Source organism: Panthera leo, chromosome D4, assembly GCF_018350215.1.
Source record: "Panthera leo isolate Ple1 chromosome D4, P.leo_Ple1_pat1.1, whole genome shotgun sequence".
Taxonomy (NCBI): domain Eukaryota; kingdom Metazoa; phylum Chordata; class Mammalia; order Carnivora; family Felidae; genus Panthera; species Panthera leo.
In genome coordinates this window covers 16,519,616-16,540,433 of record NC_056691.1, presented here as the reverse complement: position 1 = coordinate 16,540,433, position 20,818 = coordinate 16,519,616, and the positions used below count along the sequence as shown (strand labels likewise).

Genomic DNA, 20,818 nt, shown 5'->3' with positions numbered 1-20,818 from the left:
GTCTATATAAAACTTTGCATTCAGAAATAGGTTCTGCCTGAGAAAGCAGGTTTTGGACTGCTAACAAGGTGCTAACATCTGCACCACAACACTGTTCTTTTCTGCCAACTGAGTCGGTTTGTATCTAATTAGACCGTAAGATGCCAGGCTGAGTATAGTGCATGTTATATAAGTCTCACCATTTAGATCTCCCAATGTCAGTACCTTCCGTTACAGCAGAAAACTCCGCTGAAATTATCACCCTCCTGATGGGAATCTTAAAAATGAAATGATGAACACAAGCGTTCATTTGTTTTTTAAAAAACTCGTTTGAGTTTTTTGGTTTTTTTTTTTTTTAAATTGCACATGCATCTTGCAGGTGTGTATTTGAAAGTAGATTCATATGAAATTTTTGAGTTTTTCCTAATAGAAAGCATATTTTTTAGTGGGAAAAAAGAGGAAAAAGTCGACTATTTTCGATCCTTTGTGGGATCTTTCTAGGTTTGTGTGGTAAGGTATGGTAAAACAAAATAGTGAGTAGCTCCTACATAAAAAGTGGTAAGTTCCTTCAGCCCTCCAAAAGAACAGATCAACGCTCCGTAGCTACGGGGGGAAAAAACAAAACAAAACAAGATGGGTATAATAATATTTAGCGAGACGGTATGTGGGAAAACATTGCAATTTATATCTGGTAAATGTTGTGTCTATAAGCTTTTTCAGCTGATCGCGCTAAACGAATGTACATAAATATAAGGAAAAAAAGCACCAAACTATCATAACAATCTTGAATTTCTTCTCTGTAATTGGATGTAATACTATGCTCAGTCAGTGTTTTGAAATCAAATTCACTAGGTATGGTAGGACCTGGTAGGTGACAGTGAGGACACTTACTAAGAGAAGTTTGGGGAGCTGAGATGTCAGCTAAGCCTGGTGACACCGGGGTAGGCCCCACCAAGCCTCCAGATCTCCTCTTTTTATCTAGTGACCCCTAAATTGTTAGGAGGTGAATTTTCAATGCAGAAGCAGTCATATATTTCAGTTTTTCAAAAGTTCAAACACTAGGTCCCCAGCCTCAATTCATCTTGCGACAACAAAACTCTTCATTTGGAAGTTCAGCATCTCTCAGTTCCTTCCTTGGTCTAACCAAATTTCTACTTCTCAGAGAACTCTTTGGGAAAATTATGCATATGTATAGGCGTTGGTCTGAGGCTCTCTGAGCCTCAGCTTTCTCATTTGCTATATAGAGATAACAGCACTTCACATTTTTTTGTGACCAAAATTCAATGAGGACTAAATGCCAACGCACTATGCTAAGTACTTTATAATGCTATCTCATGTAATTTAACCCTGGCAATGACCCCATGGTGCAAGTGTTGTTTATCTTCATTTTAGAAAAGAAAGTGAGGCCCAGAGAGGTTAAGTAATTTGCCCTAGGCCACACAGTACACACTGCAGGCTGGACTAGAACCTGAGTGTCTCACTTTTAATGCCTGAGATTGTAACGAGCTCCCTAAGAGGTCAAGAACCTAACAGAATAGCTGACACACGGTAAGGGTTGCATAAATGTTAGTTTCCTCTCCTACATTTTGATTCATTTGAGGTGGTACACACATATAATTTCTGCCTTATACTTCTGTCCCCAAACTTTTGCCCATTCTGTCCTCCCCCCTCCCCCGGAAAAGTTCCTCTGCAATTCCTTGCTAATAAAATTCTACACAATTGGAAAGTTTATTAGTTCAAGTGGCTGCCCACAAAATTCATCCTAATCACTGTAACATTGACCTTCTCATTTCCGAACTCACCTAGCCTTTACCTGTTACAGGAATCCTTTGGCAACGTGTTGTGCTCTTAGTTAACAATTCACAAATGTCCCTTTGAGACCCCAGGGGTTCACTTCTCAAGAAAAGTGACAGCATTTTGCATTGGTCAAGGACACAGAAAGCAGAAGCCTGCCCGGGCCTGAATCCCAGTATTGCCATTTACTAGATGTGTGACATTGGACAAGTTACTTAACCTTTCTGTATCTCTGTTCTTTTACCTCTCAAATGGACCTGATAATAAGCACTGTTTTATCATAAGGTTGTGGCGAGGATTAACAGAGTTAGTATTTGTTAGGAATTAGACCTGAACATGACAATTATACGAGCTAAAAGTTACTTATTTTTTTTTAACAAATAAATTTTGTTCATTGGATATTTTCTGACGATTACGTAATGCTTAGAACATACCAGATACACCAAATATTTGTTCATCAGCTAGCTCAGTGGCCATTTTTGAGTTACTTTTTCTCATGCTTCATTAATTTGAAGTTTCAAATACCTATTATGCATGGGTAAGGTATAGAATTCAGAGTTGGAAGTTCCAAGTTGTCTGACCTCCAGGGATTCAAAATATAGAGAGGATAAACATGTAAGAAGTTATGCTTGAATATTAATTAATCACTCAATATGGGAATGTGTATAAATAATGGATTGCAGACTCGTTGTATTCGTTGGGGCCAAGCTGCCTGGCGTTTCTTAGAAATAGGTCTCCTTGTCTAACATCTAAACTCAATGAGGTTTACAATTCTTTTCCTATTCTCTTCCATAGTGCATTGTACAGCATGCTTTTAATACATTATCTCTCTTTTAATGCTTAAATACGTCCATTTACTCACCATTTATTGGGTGCCTGGTTTTGTGATGGGAATACAAAGTTTGATAAAAGATGTGGATCCTTTCTTCAGGCACTGCAAAGTCCAGCGCTGGGGCCAGCAAACTATTGCCCACCCAAATCTAGCCTAACACTTGCTTTTATGAATACAGTTTTATTGGAACACAGCCATGATCATTCATTTACATATGGACCATGGTTGCTTTTCTGCTACAGTGTCAGAGTTGAGCGGTTGCACACAGAACACATGGGCCATAAAGTCCAAAATATTAACTACTGGGGCTTTATAGAAAAATTTTGCTGGCCCCTGGTCTGGAATGTACTGAAATGCCTCTTTTTTGAGAAGGATATTATTTCTATCTCAGCATTGCTGGTTCTGAGGTTGGTGGTCATCCAGAACTTCTACAAAGAACTGGCACTTTAGAAACATGAGCTCAGTGGGGGCTCAGTCGGGTGAGTGTCTGATTTTGGCTCAAGGTCATGATCTCGTGGATCGTGAGTTCGAGCCCCACGTTGGGCTTGCTGGTGTCAGTCTGTCAGCGCGGAGCCTGCCTCAGATCCTCTGTCCCCCTTTCTCTGTCCCCCTCTCTCTGTCCCTCCCCTGTTTGCACTCTCCGCAAAGTAAATAAATATTTAAAAAATAAGAATTTAGAAACCTGAGTGAAATGAACAGTTGGTTATTGTCCAAAGTATCTCAGAAATGACTGTGCCTGGTTATCTATGAAAAGTCAAAAGAGAACAGGATATCATTCTTGGTTCTTAGAGTTTGAAACAGTTATTGCCTAGGTACTCAATCTAATGTAGTTCCTAAGCTATTAGGATATCAGGTTAATATGGACCTGAAAAAACTTGCAAAGAAATTGCAAAGGGTGCAATTTCTGAGACCTTTTAGAGTTCATATTTTTAAATAAAAGTTACGAATTTCTCCTTAAATATGCTAATGAAATCTAAATCTCAAAATCTTTTGATATCCATATCATACATTTGAAAAGAAAATGCATAAATAAGGTCTTCTGTAACAGGAATTTTATAACATACACTTTCCTCTTTAAATTCATACTTCCATTTCACTCCCCCTGCTCCTTCCAGAATTTTATTTGGATGCCAACATTTTCATGTGTAAAAGACTTTTTAAATCACTGGGTTTACTTCTCACCAAGAAAAGTATGTTTATATATTCAAATTTAGCATTCCCCTCCCACCCTGGACATGGGTTCTGAGTTACGGTAACTGAGTTACGGTAACATTTCTTCTGGATTGATTTATTGCTATTGTTATCACTACCACACAACTGATACAAATTGCGCAAATATATAACAAATTTTATGCTTATTAGACATAAAAATAAATTTAAAGGAAATTAGTCTCTTAATGAGCCAGATGGGGCTCTTTTTTTCTTTCGCTTAATTCTGGTACCTATACTTGTCTATTATTTACTCCTAGAATATGCTACAGCTTAGCCTCACTTTCCTTCCTATTTTTGTGTTTAGCAATGTTAAGCGCTGAAAGATGTATTCACATAAACATATAGACAGAAGCGAAACTAATTTTGCCATGGCAAGTTAACTCACTCTTTAAACTCCTTCTGAAGCATACACCTCAAATCACATAGCGTTCTATCATCAAAAACTATTTTTAATGATCTAAAGTAACTGATAATTTGGTTAGATCTTCCTCCAATTTTGTTGAAATTAAAGAAACGGAAACTACCTGACTTGCAAAAGGATGTTTTGCTCCTTCATTAGAATCATTCACTTTCTCAGCATCAAATCACTATTTCAAGTTGTCTCTGTTTTAGGGCAAAGGCAACTTTTCCATCTTGGGAACCGTGTATAGCCCATAATAAGATTTGCAATGAATGGGAGTGTGGCCTTTTGTGGAGTGGAAGTGGGGTTGTTGTGTGAGGGGAGGTGGGGAAAAGGAGCCAGCTTTTTCAGAGAACACCCGTAAAAACCGAGGACCTGTAAAGTGATGCTGCCTAGAAAGCCTTCATGCTTCTCCATCTCAGCGCTGCGGGTATTTGTGACAGAATAATTCTTTCTGGGACCAGAATAAGGTGTTCCCGACCTTTACCAATCGGATGCCAGGAGCATCCCCCCAACCGTGGCAACCAAAACTGCTCCTAGACATTGCCGAATATCTCTTGGGAGGCAAAACCGCCACCTGTTTTGAACCGTGGCCCTAGGAGTATGAGTACCCATGAAGGAAGACTACCTTAGCAGTGAACATCACACTTGAATTCTGCCCTGCAGGGTACCAATGCGTTTTCAGCAGACTCATGGGCAAACTGGGATTTCTTATCTACCTCAGAGTATAGGAATATTTATAAATTTCCCACAGCCTTACCAATAGGAATCAATTAATACTCTAGCTGCTTACATTTTGAGACTTCAGTATGTCTGTGATTGGGTTCTTTAATGTCTCCAGGGATTGTAAAACTCCACAGCATTGCCAGGAAATACATACAGGCTAGTTTAGTGGAGGTAAAAAAACGCAAGTTGATTAATTTTTCTATATGAGTATCCTGATCTTTGCTCCAATATTTGAAATAATATATTTCTCAAAGGAATATGAGCCTTTAGAGACAAAAAAGGCAGTATTAATCCACTCTTAATAAGATCTTAGGGAGAACCCTTCATTTCTCAGTGATGGAGAAAGCTTTTTCTTAACTGCATATTATTATTATTTACATTATTGCTATTTGCAGTACTTTTTATGAATTATAGCTTATGGCTTTCAAGACTAGAGTCTAAGATCTTCAGAGAATGAGAGTGAATCCTATCACCCCTATATCTTCAACACTTAGGATAGTGCCTGATAAATATTTGGTTATGAACAAGTGAATAGTTGTACAAATATCAAATAAGTTAATTGTCTTAATGTGTCATTAAACTTTCACCTTACCCCTATTATCATCCTAGCTGAACTCAGGCAAATGGATGAGCTAAAATACAATGAGTCATAAATAAAGTACAGCCTTACTATGCCAAAGAAATTGAGCATTCACTTTGATACTAAGGACTAATCTACAAAGAATATATGGGAAATTTAGAATGCACAAAAAAAGACAATGACAAAGAAAATAATTATCTGGTATCTTAATATCTAGAAGTGACTTTTAACATTTTTTGTATGTTTTTGTCAATTTCTTTTGTATGCATTTTATTTATTTTTAATTTTTTTAATATGAAATTTATTGTCAAATTGGTTTCCATAGAACACGCAGTCCTCCTCCCAACAGGTGCCCTCCTCAATGCCCATCACCCTCTTTCTCCTCCCTCCCCCCCCTCCTCCCATCGATCCTCAGTTTGTTCTCAGTTTTTAAGAGTCTCTTACGGTTTGGCTCCCTCCCTCTCTAACTTTTTTTTTCTCCCTTCCCCTCCCCCACGTTCTTCTGTTAAGTTTCTCAGGATCCACATAAGAGTGAAAACATATGGTATCTGTCTTTCTCTGTAGCACTGCTAGGAATTTACCCAAGGAATACAGGAGCACTGATGCATAGGGGCACTTGTACCCCAATGTTTATAGCAGCACTTTCAACAATAGCCAAATTATGGAAAGAGCCTAAATGTCCATCAACTGAGGAATGGATAAAGAAATTGTGGTTTATATACACAATGGAATACTACGTGGCAATGAGCAAGAATGAAATATGGCCTTTTGTAACAACGTGGATGGGACTGGAGAGTGTTAGGCTAAGTGAACTAAGTCACACAGATAAAGACAGATACCATATGTTTTGTATGCATTTTATATAACTTAGATCACATAATATATACCATATTTCATTCCAGCTTTTTTTATTATGACACTTTAGGTTTAGTGAGGTGAGGAATGATATTGTTCTTGCGCATCATTTTATCCCTAGAACCTAAAACACATTGTCAGGTATGTATAATCATCACCTAATACTAGGGAAGTATACTGAACACGCGGTAAATACATATTAGTGTAACAGCGACTATATACTGAATGAAAGTGTGCCATAAAAAAAGTTTCCCTATATTATTGAAAATATCATGATGACAGTACAGTAAGTCTTCAGGCACAAGTCTTTAGGTATATAGGCCTTGTTGATACTTTATTTCCTTTGGAAAGATTCCCAGAAGGTGAATTACTAGGCCAAAGAGTATGATCATTATTTTTTTTAATGTTTATTTTTGAAAGAGAGAGAGAGAGAGAGAGAGAGAGAGAGAGACAGAGTGCGAGTGGGGGAGGGGCAGAGAGAGAGATGGAGACACAGAATCTGAAGCAGATTCCAGGCTCTGAGCTTTCAGCACAGACCCCGACGTAGGTCTCCAACCCACGAACTGTGAGATCACGACCTGAGCTGAATGAAGTTGGACACTTAACCGACTGAGCCCCCCAGGCACCCCAAGTATGATCATTATTAAGCCTTTAGGCACAATGACTGTACCGATATAAACACCCGCTATAGAATATGAGCGTGTCCATTTCATCACTCCTTGCTATAGTTCGACAGGTGAAGATGCCATTCATATTGTTCTAATTCTTTAGTAAGTGAGGCTGAGCTCTTCCTCACCAAATGTTTACCAGCCAATCACACTTCCTCCTTTTGGAAAACAGTTGTTTATGTTTTTTGGCCGAGGACTATTTTTTTAAGGCACTGAAACCATACTCTTAAACCGCTAAAAAGCACTTTGTTTATATTTGGGGGTTTGCTTTGGCCCAGCTGCCCCAGGCACGCTCCTATCTCGCCCGTCCTGCGTGTCTCCCACGATTGCTGCGGGGATGGTCTAGGTGGCATCCACAGAAGCTGGCTGGAAACTACAGAGCACCCCACACAGGTAGGAGATTATTTTCCTTCTCCCTGCTGTTACATTTGTAAAGATGTGACGCTGCGTGTGTCAGCTCCTCTCAGGTCTACACAGTCCCTTTTTAAAATGTTTTCAGAATTTTCCTTAAGAGCAGCCACGGTACAAAGACTGACAGAATTAATGAGCACGAAAAAAACCATATCCCCATTTCCGAAAGACAGAGTAAGCAAAGCAGGTATTTTACATGAGGTAAAACACAGAATCACCTGAGATAAGCCTACAATTTCCCCCACTATGATATTATTAAACACACCAGGTACTAAATATAAGATGAAGACAACGCAAATGCAGATTCTGGTGCAGTCCATTTTCTTTCTAATAGTAGCTGTAGTCAAATTTAGTCTAGTGTGGGAGTCGGGACCATTATAAAATAGGATCAATTCGAGACCTGGAGAACGAACAACAGGGTAGGGACAGTGTTTCGAGCTCTGTGTATGGTACAGCTTACCGAAGGGGCCTGAAAAATCAATAATAGTGCACTAATGATTGTGCTTTTAAAGAAATATGAATGGACTTCACTTGAAAGCACAAAAATTAACCATATAAGTGGCAGCTTGCTGTAAGGAACACTATGGTTTCAGCCAAAATGCAAAACACATTACACTGCAGTATTGTTAGGGCAGAGCAGAACTCTGTATTTATTTAGAATTCATGTCAAATTTAATTTTTTTTTCTTTATGTGGCAGGGCACAATTAGACATGGCTCCCCCTTAGGTTGTTGAGATTTTTCCTTAAGAAAATATTTTATGCTTGTACAAAACAAATTATTGGACAGGATGACGCTTTTGATGCAAATGATGTGCTGACGGGACTTTCAATCCCAGTCAATCACAAAATTGATTAAACTCAGGTGGGTCATCGGTGGTATACTTGGCTATTCAACCCCTTGCTTTGCTTGAAGTGCTTATGGCCAAAGATAGATATCCCTCCTCTAGAGAAACATAAAACTCGTAAGAGAAAATTGACAAGCTGAGGGACAAATGAGCAGGTTAACATTATAAATTATGAGGCAAGTGCATGTCGGTTACTGAATGAAGAGGAACTTCATATTTAAACATCAACAGTCTTTATGGCTACCTTCCCGTAAAGTTGTTTCCTTCCTTAAAGTAGATGCAGATAACGTTGGGATCTTAGTGGAGGAAAAATCTGTAAATACAGTTTGACTCAGAATTTGACATCTCTGTAAAAGATGGCAGTTAGTTTATAAAACCAATTTTAGAATCTTTGAGAAAATTTTACTCTATATTTGGAATTTGTCATTATTTTTACTGGGTAGTTTCTATCGAGAATCTGTAGGTATGTCCATAATACTTATTTTAATGCTTCTTGGGATCAGTAAATGTCATTCCCATTATTTTAGGAGTAAAAACGGTGGAGAGGTATTGTTTGCCCAAGGGGATCTTGTGATTGAGTAGAAAACAATTTTACTTCACGATTAGGTATTCTTTATATGGCCGAAACACTCATGAGAGCTTTGGTAAAAAGTTTTATCTCCAGGGCCAATGCTGGTCACACGGTGGTGGAAGGTGCATCTGCACTTAGCAAGTCTGAACGCCGTAATTTATTAGGCTGCTATGTAACTGAGGTCCGCTGTGGGTGCAGCGGTGGCAAAAAAAAGTCATACAGCCTGAGAAAGAAAACACAGAGTAACGAAAATAGAACTGGAGTCAGAGTCAGAAGCCCTCGATTGAAGTCAAATTCTGATCTCAACCCTTTTTAACAAATAATTACGGACACGTCATCTATTTTTCTCCTTTACGAGAAAAGGATGTAGTCAACACTGGAGATCTGAGAAATTCAAATGAAACAAAAAGTATCTAAGGAATTCTGAAGGAATTTTATAGGAAAACCACTTTTCTTGAGACTTAGAGGGCACCTATTACATACTGTAAGTACTCAGTAATCAAGATTTATGGAATCATATTGAAGCACCATCCACTGCTGGGAGGTCAGCTCCCTATCTGTCATGTGTTTTCTTTTACTTCTTTTGGTCACTGTAGTATGATTAAAAAAAAAAAAGTCTTTGTTTGACTCTAAATCAACACTCATCGCCAACTGTGTTAGATAACCTTTCAAAAATCATTAACGAAATTGCGGTGGAGAGGAATTCAGTATCAATTTATTTCATTAAAAAAGAACACTTTCCACAACAAATAAAATAAATTCTAACTAACTCTGACATGGATGGCAGCCAGAACTGCCCGTTAGAAATATTAGTAAACAAAACAAAATAAAACAAAAACATAACTGGAAGGGTGCTAATGCTACCTTCCTGGCATTCTTATTATTGGTATTTCTGAGCTGTCTTTGGAAAGATAATCCTTTCCTTTGTTCCTTTTGTACTTCACTTTTTTATTTTAATCACAAGAATGAAAATATATGTACAAGGGTGGAAGTGCCTAGAATTAAACCTTTTGAAAGATAGTCAGCATTAAAAAAAAAAAGAAGAATATTAGACTGTTTTAAACTTAAGTTTTGAGCAAACTGATGAGTAGATTAAGATCCTAAAAATTTCAAAATGAATTTATCTGTTTGTAAAAAAAAAAAAAAACATATTATTGCCAAGAAGCACTGCACCTTAATGATACGATGTGTTTTTCCTGAACAAATGTTCCTCTATTTAAGCAGACTGTGTGGCATTTGCTCATATTCAATAACTGTGGAAATTTGGAACAAGGTTTCTTCTTTTTTTTTTTTATGAAAAAGTGTTTAATTCCTTTGCTATGTGCCAGGAACAACTTATGTACAAGTTAATAGGAAATTTTCTGTGTAATAATTTTATTATTTGACCTGACAATAATACTGGTGGCCAACTATTCATTAGAAACTCAAGATGTCGAAGTCGTTTCAACTTGTGTGTTAATTGTTTGATTCTGGGATCTAGAAGCTAACAGCTGCTGGATGGTAAAATATGACTTGCACGTTCATTCCAGCTCAAGCGATACACTGCAATTTTTACTTGGGAATTTAGGATAGGGGTCTAATTCATGCTAATGCGGTGTTATGAAACACATCTGAAGTACTTTTGTGACCCACGCCTTGGGCAAGTGAGATGAAACATATTTTAAATGTAGCTCGAAAAAGAACTAGTTACAATGATTTTCATTACACTATTTAGGCAAATAAAAATAGTACCACTGTCTGAATTTCCTATTCTCAGAATTAATTACAGGCAACAACACATTCTGATCCCATTTAACGGGACTGTCTTCAAATAGTCTTTTTAATAGAAGGATCAAAATGGGGGTTAATGTTTACTAACTACTAGGCATATTTCCATGAGAGCCAGAGTGAAAATCTAGACTCATATTACATACATCACTTCCAAGTAAAACCACTGTTCTCCACAAAGATTCAGTCTACATTTGCCACCTAGAAAAGCACACTGGCACAGGAATATCGTGGATCTATGTGTTCACTGTTGTGTAACACACCAGCACCAGGGCAGCAAGAGACGACGGAGGAGGTGTCTAGAAAAACAGTTGCCTTCTTAAATAACTCTTCAATCAAAGCTTCTAGAAGCTACAGGGGTCTCCGTGTCCCCTCTCTTCCAACCTCTCCCCTTTTAAGAAAAGCTCCAAGAAGAAATGGGGTCATTAAGCCGCCTCTGGAATTCTTGGAGGGCCAAGAAATAAACAGATCAAGTACAATAGCTGTTACATCATCAGGGTGTGTTACAAGAGAAGAGCACCCTTCCTCAGTCTAATAAAGTCCAATTAATAATCAGCATTTTAATAAACATATCTGTTTTTCAAGACTGAAAACTTATGACTCTGCCTTGCTAGCCATGTAGAAGTTTGAAGATGCAGTTCATGCTAATGCAGACGGTTATGACCGAGAGAGGCAATTTGGCTGCCTGGAAGTCTCAAATGGTGAAACTGACTTTGGTGAATTCTCTCCAGCCCCGGGTCTGGTTGTGAGCTTTGTAGGCTCAGAAACTTGATCTCACCAGTGATTCAGAGTGGATGAGATCTCTGTATGAGAATTCAAGGTAACAAAGCTCACAAGAGCGATTGTATGAGACCAGAATGCCAAATTATCACTTCAAAATGAAGAACCTAATTATGAACTGCAATGGATACTTTTTTCAGTCTGATCAGTGATTTACCTACAGATAGTGTTGGGAAGGGCACGGCCAATAGTTCCTTTATACACTCACATTTTTATCAGGATCTAGGAGGCCAGGAATCTTCCTTCTTTAAATATGCTTAAAAGAAAGAATAACTCAAAAGTCGCCAAGACCATTATGTGTTGACTTTATAGTTTAATTTCCAGAGCTCAATCTTATATCCAATTTCTTAGAATGGAAGAATTTGAAGAATATCCCTATGGCCCTTAGACACTGCTGACATACCCTATCACTTCGGTAGATTTTATTCTCTCCGGTGTCCAGTAATCTAAGATACCTTCTAGAGCAGATATCATTACTTTCAGGCATTACCTTAAATGTTAAAGAAAATGACTCTCAATGTGTATCAGCCATTTCCTTATTTTGCAAAATTAAGAATTTCTCTGATAAAAACAAGTATATAAGGACACCGTAAGGTGTCCCTCCTTTTTTCCCTCCCTGGTGCTATTTGTTTCTTACGCGCTCTAGTCTTACAAAATTATTTCTCTCCTTCAGTACATTTTCTTTTTGTCATTTAAGATTACCTTAGAGGCTTCTTTTAATTGTCACTTGAAAATCATTTTCCTAGTAAAAGTTTTGTATGAGAACAATACTACTACTTGTTATACATCAGGAATGCTCTTTTTGGAATAGTTCTGAGAAACTAAATTTCACATAGTACCAACTGAAAAGACAACTGGGGAATACAACAAAGAAAATCTTAATACATTTCATTCATGATAAGCCAATTAACGAACTAAACCTGGACTTCTATCCATCCTTACAGGCACATCGCAAATATCACTTGCCCTGCAAGAGCGGTTCTGATTGTGTCTCCACAGCATTCTCTTCTGCTCTTGCTTTGACCGTGGCTTTAACTCACGAGTTGCGTATTCTTTACCAACGTGGGCATTCTTAAGGCTCAGTTCTGTGCCTTGCTTTGAGTAGATGCTCAATAAATCCTGAATAAATAAATGTGAGTCGCACACATTCCTACTTGTGTATAGGTATGTCTGCGAAAGATGAAATCTTAGGCCTATACTTTTGAAAATGGAAACTGGAAATGGAAACATTTGGGAAGATGATCTTATTCTTGTATTTGAGAGTCCATCTTACTTCGGACTCTGAGAAATGAGTGGCTCAATGAGTTGGACAAAGTTTTCAGAACAGAGGAGAATCAAAATTGGCTGGTTCCAAATAAGGAAAGAAAGATGTATTTGGAAGTGGTATTAAAAAAAGTCAGAAGATTAAAATAAAATATTTTATATATTTTTTGTGTGTGGCCGGTAATACTCATTTATTCCATGCCAAGAAATGACCGTAAATGCCAAGGCCTTTTAAAAATAAGCTTTTGCAGTTTCCTTTTTAAGGATGATTTTCTGTCCAAATTCATAGAATACCTTTTGTACTTCAGATTTAATTTAAAATATTATATATCTGCTGTTGTCACATGTTCACAACATAATTCTAATGTAAAGAATGTAACAGTCTTTGAAGAAGGATGCTTTACTGAATAGTCATATGAAAAAGTTTAAGAATGTAATTCAGATTAACTTGTAATATTCATTGTTAAAAAAGCTTTCCTATGAGATAAAAATCTATGCAACAGTTTTCCTTAAGCAACCCAAATCTTTCATATGCCCCACGGTACCAGGATACTGGGCTCACGTGAGTACAAAGTGAGAGCTGGTAACAGAAAAATAATTCAGTACACAATCAGATTAATTTTCCCATTCTTTGCTTTCTGTAATTCCTCTGAATTAGAGAAACAGAACCCAGGACCACATGATATGATGAATAATCACACACAAAAATGACATCAAGAGATACTTGAAGCAAAATACTTTGGCAAAGTGAGTTACAAAGTCAGCCTACCCAGCCAGTTAATAAAATATTCATGAGGCAGAGGTGAGCATGCCTAAGTCAGAACAAATTACTTTTGCTCTTTTATAAGAGCATGTTTTCCAACCAGTTTTTAGCTTCGTGTTTTGGAAAAAGGTGATATGTTCATTGTGTCTTTTGTAAGACCTTGCCTGAGCCAAGAACATCCTAATTTAATTCTAAGGTGAAATTTATCATAAAAGTACAATAATTATTACAAAGTTATATTCCATTCCAAATATTCATAAAATAAGCACTAACCAAGAAAAATACGTGTTATATTAAGAATAAAACAGTATACCTTCTAAGTGTTATTTTTAAATGTTTTAAATGCTTACTATGCAAGGTATTAAACAACGTAGGTAAAAACATATATATTGAATAACGTTTTGAACTCCTTGGATACGCACAACTAAAATTGCACTTATTGAGGAGAAAACAAATCTGGGGCTTGAAATATTGATGGGCACATGATATATCTTTTTATTTTATTTTATTTTTTACGTTTTTAAATTTACATCCAAATTACTTAGCATATAGTGCAACAATGATATATCTTAGAGGGGAACAGAGCAGACCGAAATTCCAAGTGGCTTGCAATGCATAATAATTTTGTGACACTAAGATCACACTGTTTTTTCATAAGAACCAACCCCCCTCAATGCCATTAGTTAACCACATGGTTATTATAGTTAGCTTGATTCACTATAAATGCCGTTATAACACCTGTGGTTTCCCTCATTAAGAATTGAATGGATGGGGTCAGGGGTTGAAAGGGCAGCATATGCACTATGAAAGAACTAGTTAACATAGCCTATTATATTGGTGCACTGGTAAATCTCATTTCTATTCATCAGATGATTAGTTCAATCAATATTTATTCCTCTATGCTCCCTTTGTCTTGTGCTACAAAGGAGACATCCTTCAATTCATGGCATCAGCCTTGTTATCTATGAATTTGTAGCTTAATTTGAGAGGGAATATTTTATTTATTTGGCAGTCCTGAGTTCTTTGATTCCTTTTCTCTCTAATTATCATTAGGTAGTATAATGGAGTTTTGTGTAGATTATTTATAAATAGATGCCATTAACAGTTTCTTTTTATGCGACTCAAGTACCACATGTATTCATTTCTTTCTTTTGAATGCTCTGGAAAGTTGCTTCTGTTTCTCTAAATATGTTTGAATTTGGAAGTCTGGATTGTGAAAGCAAAGATAAGAATGATTTTCTCTCTCAAATATTCATTCTTCTTGTCTGAGTGGGCGGTTATAGGCACATACATATACATATTGTGTATCAGTGTGTATCAACAGACGCCTCCAAAGACTGCTATTATCTGCTAGGGATTCTGTTAAGTCAGAGATTCTATTCAAAGTAAGATAAATATTTGCAAGAAGCTGTAATTGGAAGATGATTACAAAATTACAGGAATAATACTTTATGTGTAGAGCGCTCATTTTATCAAAGGTCATTATTCATTACATTGCAAAAGACTTATTTCATTTGTCTACTTAATTTCTATCCTTTAGGTAAGAATGGGTGGAATGGTAAAACCACACCGGGAATACATATTAATTAGTAAGCACAACGTCCACTCCTAATGTTTACTTTTCTGTATATTTTAACATCACAATAAAATGTTTCATTAATGTCCTTTACATTAAATGAACAGCACTATAATTTAAAGCCTTTATGTTTTGTTGCCTTTATACAACAAACACAAAGAAAAGAAATTCTTTTCTTAACGACAGAATAAGAAAAATATACGTATATACTAAGCCACCTCAATCACTAATAACTTTTGCACTAATAACATAAAGTGCTCATAACCTTTGATTTGTTTTAATCTGGCCAGAATTTGATGGTTTTAACCTGGAAATTACTTCTCCTGCTTCCTCATATAATTATCTGTAAGGCTTAGATTTCAAGAATGTACAGTAACAATGATGTTATTGTTCACAATTTAAAACCTTATTTGATTTACAAATTTGCCGAACACCAGCATATCTACCTATGTAGAGTGTTTTTAACTTGATAATTTACTAGAATACTTTTAAACTCTGTATTAATTGAATGCTATAATATGCACTTTAAATTAGAGGTATATACATTCATTGCAATGAAAAAATCTGTAAGTGTTGTGATTCACACTTTTATTTTTTAGAACTATTGTAGTAAAAAGTATAAAAACTACAATGGCCACATTAGGTTTCTGAAAGGTGGACACAAGTTTATAAAATGTGATATAATGGCTGAAAAAAAAAGTTTTGCTTGTCTTTCTCTTTTTATCTACAAAAACTTGAGTCATGTTAAAATCCTAGTGCCAATTCTATATATGCTACTTTTAGGGGAAAAGTAGGTATTATTACATAGTTCGAGTGGCATTTTCATGAAGACCAGCCCTAAAACTTAACATTTTCTTGGTGCTGTAAAATCCTTGGTGCTATAAAATCCTTGTTGCTGTAAAATTAGGTTTCATGATTCTGTAACATTTAAATTTGAAATACAGTGTATCCTCATCACGTTCACACCAGAATAATTGTTTTTAAGGCTATTAATAGTTTAGTATTTAACAAATTGTCACCAAAATAAGTAAAGGCTAGCATTCATATTTAAGAGTCTAAAATAAACATGCTGTTTATGTTAAAGTAAAGCTTCACATAAACTACTTTAATAATGATACAAGAAATCATCTTGTAAGGGTTTTCTAAACAGTATAGCAAAAGCTATACGATTCTTGATGTAAAATCCAGGACTTCTAAGTTTTAAATGAATTCTAACAAAGGCGTTTTAATCTTGTATCTCTCATGTTTATGAGGCCTGCTGTTCAAAAGTTCCCCCTTTATATTTCCATCCTGGTTTCCCAGTTCCTGATTATCTGAACATCTAGACAAGTAAAGACAACCCTTGCTGTTTCTAAGACATATCCCAAAAGCTGAGGATGTCCGACACTTCTGTGTCATAAAACTTGCTGTAAATTCACTCAGGGTGTTGGAGATGGGGGGAGGAGAGAGTCCCAAGTGGTAACCACCTAGGAACATATTTTATGTTTCTGGCTACATATTTTTTTTCCCAACAATTCTTGAAATACAGCTGCAGAATTTTTCTTTAAACTGTTTAAATGTTCACTTTTCTAGGAATAAGGACAGCTTACTGATGATTATTTAATGAACATTAATGGACTAGTCACAGACATGTCCTTCCAGCAATGTTTTTTTTTTTTTTAATTGGGAAAGGTGGAATCTTGGTTAGAAATATTTAATTGGAATTTGTGGAAGAAATTAAGATAGAAATCTCGGTTAGAAATATTTAATCGGCATTTGTGGAAGAAATTAAGATAGAGAACTCGTTTAGGAAATCGAAAGGCCTGGCCAGCAGGACGTTCAGAGCTCCAGACTTCCAAAGGGCTACCATGCCTCTCAGAGCAAGCTACTGTTTTTCTCAAGTTAGCAGTTAATAAAAATTAACTACCTGAAAATAATAGATGAAAACTGGGCTTTCAAAAAGCCAAGCCCCATCCTTGTTTACAGCAAGCATAAAACCAGATTTCTAATCCATAGAGGCCACAATCACCTATTGATTGCGAGGACATCTGTGCCCCTGTTTTGGGAGGTAGGGCTTTCTGCGGAGGCAGGGCTGAAAAATCTGACCATTTCTGTGTGCCTGTGTACTAAACAGCTGACAGGTTTCTCAGGAAGGAGTCTTGAAACCCACACCTGTGCTCACCCGTTTCTCACCTATGGACAGGGTCCAATTAAAAGTCTTCCCTTTTGCCTTTAGAAGCTATTAGAAGCTATTCTTTTCGAATGCAATCTGCAAAGTAGCATCTCTAGAACTTAAGTGGTACCCTCTAGCAGACAAAGGGTGACGTGCTTTGTGTGCCAACAAATACAACCTCCTTCGCCCCAGGCCAGCCCAGAGTAAGCCACCGAGCTAGGGACAAATCAGTTCAGCAGTGGGCACGATAATGACCTCCAGGATCAGAGCCTTTTAACCCCTTTCTTACCCCTCGAGCTTCCGTTGAGATAAAGTCTCTTTTAACTACCACAGATCTGCCCGAGGTCGGAAGGAGGTGGAGGGTGGGTGGGTTTGCTGGATTGGTCCCGAGGGAGACCACTTAATCCTGGACCAAGTTTATGTCGCACAAAGCATCCTGACTCAGGATAGTTACCAACTGCAAACACTGAAGCCGAGGCCAAGGCACTGACAGGGACCCCTTGGAGATGGGGAGAGAGAGAGAGAGAGACAGAGAGAGAGAGAGAGAGAGAGAGAGAGAGTGTGTGTGTGTGTGTGTGTGTGTGTGTGTGTGTGTGTGTGTGTGTGTTGGGGAAGGGGCGTGCACAGTACAGGGGCCCAGAAACGGAGTGGGTACACAGTAAAGCCGAGTTCAAAAACCGTCCCCTCCCCTTGTGGTAGGCTGATTAGTATCCCAGGCACAAGAGAAAGCTGATTCGATTCGGCTCTCACTTCTCAAGTTCACACTCAAGTTCAACCCCGACTTCCACAAGACCTCTGAGTAGCCTGGATCTCTTCTCAACCTATCCTTAAAGAACAACTCCTGCCTTCGCGGGAAAGGGCAGTCTGTAGGAAATGCACAGGGAAGGCTGAGGAGAGACAGTGAAGGGTCAACAGAGGAGAGGCTGGGAGGTAGAGGAAAGGAATCTGCCACCTTGTAAGCTTGCTTTTTCTCCAGTGCGAATCCCCGGGTCGCCCTTGTGAGTTAGAACTTGTAAGCTCTTCTGGGCAGCCTGGCTGGCGTGACGCCTTCTGGAAAGTGGGTGTGGGCTTCGACTGGTTTCTAAAGGTGAGCCCTAGGCGAGGCGCCTGGCTTTCAACCCTTCAAGCTGCTGGAGTCCCTGAAGCGAGCGCGGTGGCGAACCCGGACTGCCTGGGCAGACAGCTCCTTCAGGAGCAGCGCGATCAAGCTACAACCCACTCCTGCCTCATACTCCTCGGGTTTTCTTCAATTTAAGGGGCGAGTGAGCGGCTTTTACGCCGCAGGTGCTAGTGCCGGGTCGCAGCGTAGGTGACTCGTGGTTTCGTACCTTCAGAACATAAGAACACCGCCACGGGAGGAATGTTGGAAGGGTCGAAACAAGGGAATTCCGGGCGACCTGGCAGCCCCAGACCAGAGGAGAGGAAATTGAAAGGAGAGCGGATGGTGGTGAGATGGGACAGAAAAAGGAAAACAAAGACCCGGGGCATCTTTCACTTAAAGGTTCTATACTCGCCAATTGCCCAGTATAGTTTTCTGAAAGAATTTAGACAGTGGAGCATGTGACCAAATCCCCACTGGGCCCCTCAACTGGAACCAGCTCGCCAGCGCAGATGCCCCCACTCCCAGTGCACGGGTCAATCAACCATCCCACCAGACCGTCCCTGTCCCTGATCTTCAGCTACTTCCCTCACACCCACTTCCTTGGACAATCTCTCTGTTCCTTCTCCTCCTTCCCTTTTCCTGCCACGTCCCCAGTGCCCAGCCAGCTAACCCAGTCCCTGCCCCTAGTGTCAAGCTATGGGGACTCACTATGCCCAGCATGGGGAGCATGCCGCCTGCTCCCTAGGGGCCCTCCTAGACAGGTGCTGGGGGAGTGAGTGGGAGATGTGCACTGCCCGGTGGAAGGTGACGAGTGTTTGCAGTTCTTCCTGTCGGTCCACCTGTCGCCGGGTCAGGGATGTAGGGAGGCCAGGGGCTGGCCGTTTCCAACTTTCTGTTACCAGGACCCGGAAGGCACGCGGAGGGTAGAGGAGTGTCCCCACAAAACCGAAGAGTGGCCAGGAAGAAAAACGGGGGTGGGGGGGGGGGGGGAGGGAGGTGAGGCAGGTGCCCAGAGGCTTGCACGTATCCCCATGGCACTCTGGCACCGGGCCCGCTCTCCAAGAAAAGAGTGAAGTTGTGGCCGAGCAGAAAGTGAGGGAGTGCGCGCAAGAAACCTGAGGGTCCCAGCACTGCGCGGGGAGAGACGGACAGAGTGACTCCCTAGAGCCGGCCAGGCCATCTGCTGGGGCAGCCCAAAGGGTGGCCAGAGGAAGCGGCTCTCCCCTGTCCCCCGCGCGCTGCCCCACAGCTGCCAGCTCACCCTCAGAGACCTGCCACCGCCGTCGCCGCTGGGGGTCTTGGCTCGAGGGCTCACCCGGCACCGCCTCCCGCAGCGGCCCTTCGACAAAAGAACCTTCTCTGACGCGGGGAGCGCGGGCTCTCCTATCCTCTGGAACTTTCTCCGCACAACTTTTTTCGGGGTGGCGCTCGTCCCTGGACCGCACGGGCTCCGCGCGAGGACCTGGCCTGGGCGTAGCGCCGGCGCAAGAGAACCCGCACAGGGGACGATCCCGGAATCCGCGTCCAGTCCCGGGACACCGCCCCTCTGCCCACCACTCCCACGAAGGGACGCGTTCGCGGGCCGGGACGCCGGTGGGCCTAGCAAGCCCGAGTCTGCGTGCCCGCGCGCTCCCGGCCCGCCGCCTGCCCGTGCGCCCGGCGCGCCCCACCCCGGCAGGCCACCGCTGCGCGCCCGGCGCTTCTAGCCGCTTCTGCCGGGAGGCAGCCCGCTCCCGCTCTCCTTCCATCCAGGGTCCGCTTCCGTACCCGGGAGTGACAAGCAAACACGGCTCGGTGCAACTCGCGGACGGGGAGACCGCAACTAGCGTCGCTCCCCTCTCCAAAAAGCGCCCTCCTGCGTCCCTCCAGAACTCCCGAGAGGCATCAACACCTTCCCACAACTTTCTACGCCCAGGCCGCTCGTAGCCCACCTGCGAACGCGAACTCGAGCACTGCGCTCCGCGAACCTCTCCCCCCCCCTCCCCCCGGGCAGCGTGCGCTCCCCTCCCCCATCTCCCCGTCTGGCTGGAGTTGGCCGGACCCGGGGAGCCTCGGGGTCCGCGGGCTCGCTTACCTCGCATGGTGTGGCCGCTCTCTCGCTCCGCGTAGTCATGAAGCTGCTCCCAGCCCGAACCCCGGAGAGCCCAAAAATCCTGCTCAGCACGAGTGAAGAAGGTGGTCGGCAAAGAGCTGCTCCGCCGAGAAAACCATCCCTTTAGGCGGACGCCGTGGCCAGAGGGTGACGTTTGCCGCCGCCGCCGCTGCTATGTTAACAGTTTTGATGATGGTGGTGATGACTGTTTTGATGGTTGTTTGGTTGTTTGTTTTCAGGAAGGGTGGAAAAAAAAATGGGCTGTCTGGCTGGTGCCTGGGTTTTGTTTTGCTTTTTTTTTTTTTTTTTCTTTTCTTTTTTTTCCTTTCTCTCTAATGTGCTTGCTTTTTAAAAATGCCACCGCCTCCGGCTCAGAAGATTTCTTTTGTGATCACTTGGACTGAGGAGGAGGAGGAAGGGCAGCAGCGGCAGGAGGAGGAGTTGGTGGTG

The 20,818-nt window shown here is 40.6% G+C and overlaps 1 protein-coding gene across 1 annotated transcript in view; it reads right to left on the bottom strand.

The window, feature by feature from the left end:
- Positions 1–20,593, bottom strand: part of RORB (RAR related orphan receptor B) — a 193,087-nt gene extending 172,494 nt beyond the window's left edge. Inside the window, exon 1 of the mRNA XM_042912015.1 lies at positions 20,351–20,593. Coding sequence (XP_042767949.1) covers positions 20,351–20,357 — 7 coding nt within the window. The 5' untranslated portion in view covers positions 20,358–20,593. The remainder of the gene's footprint in view (positions 1–20,350) is intronic.
- Between the last annotated feature and the right edge of the window lie 225 nt (positions 20,594–20,818).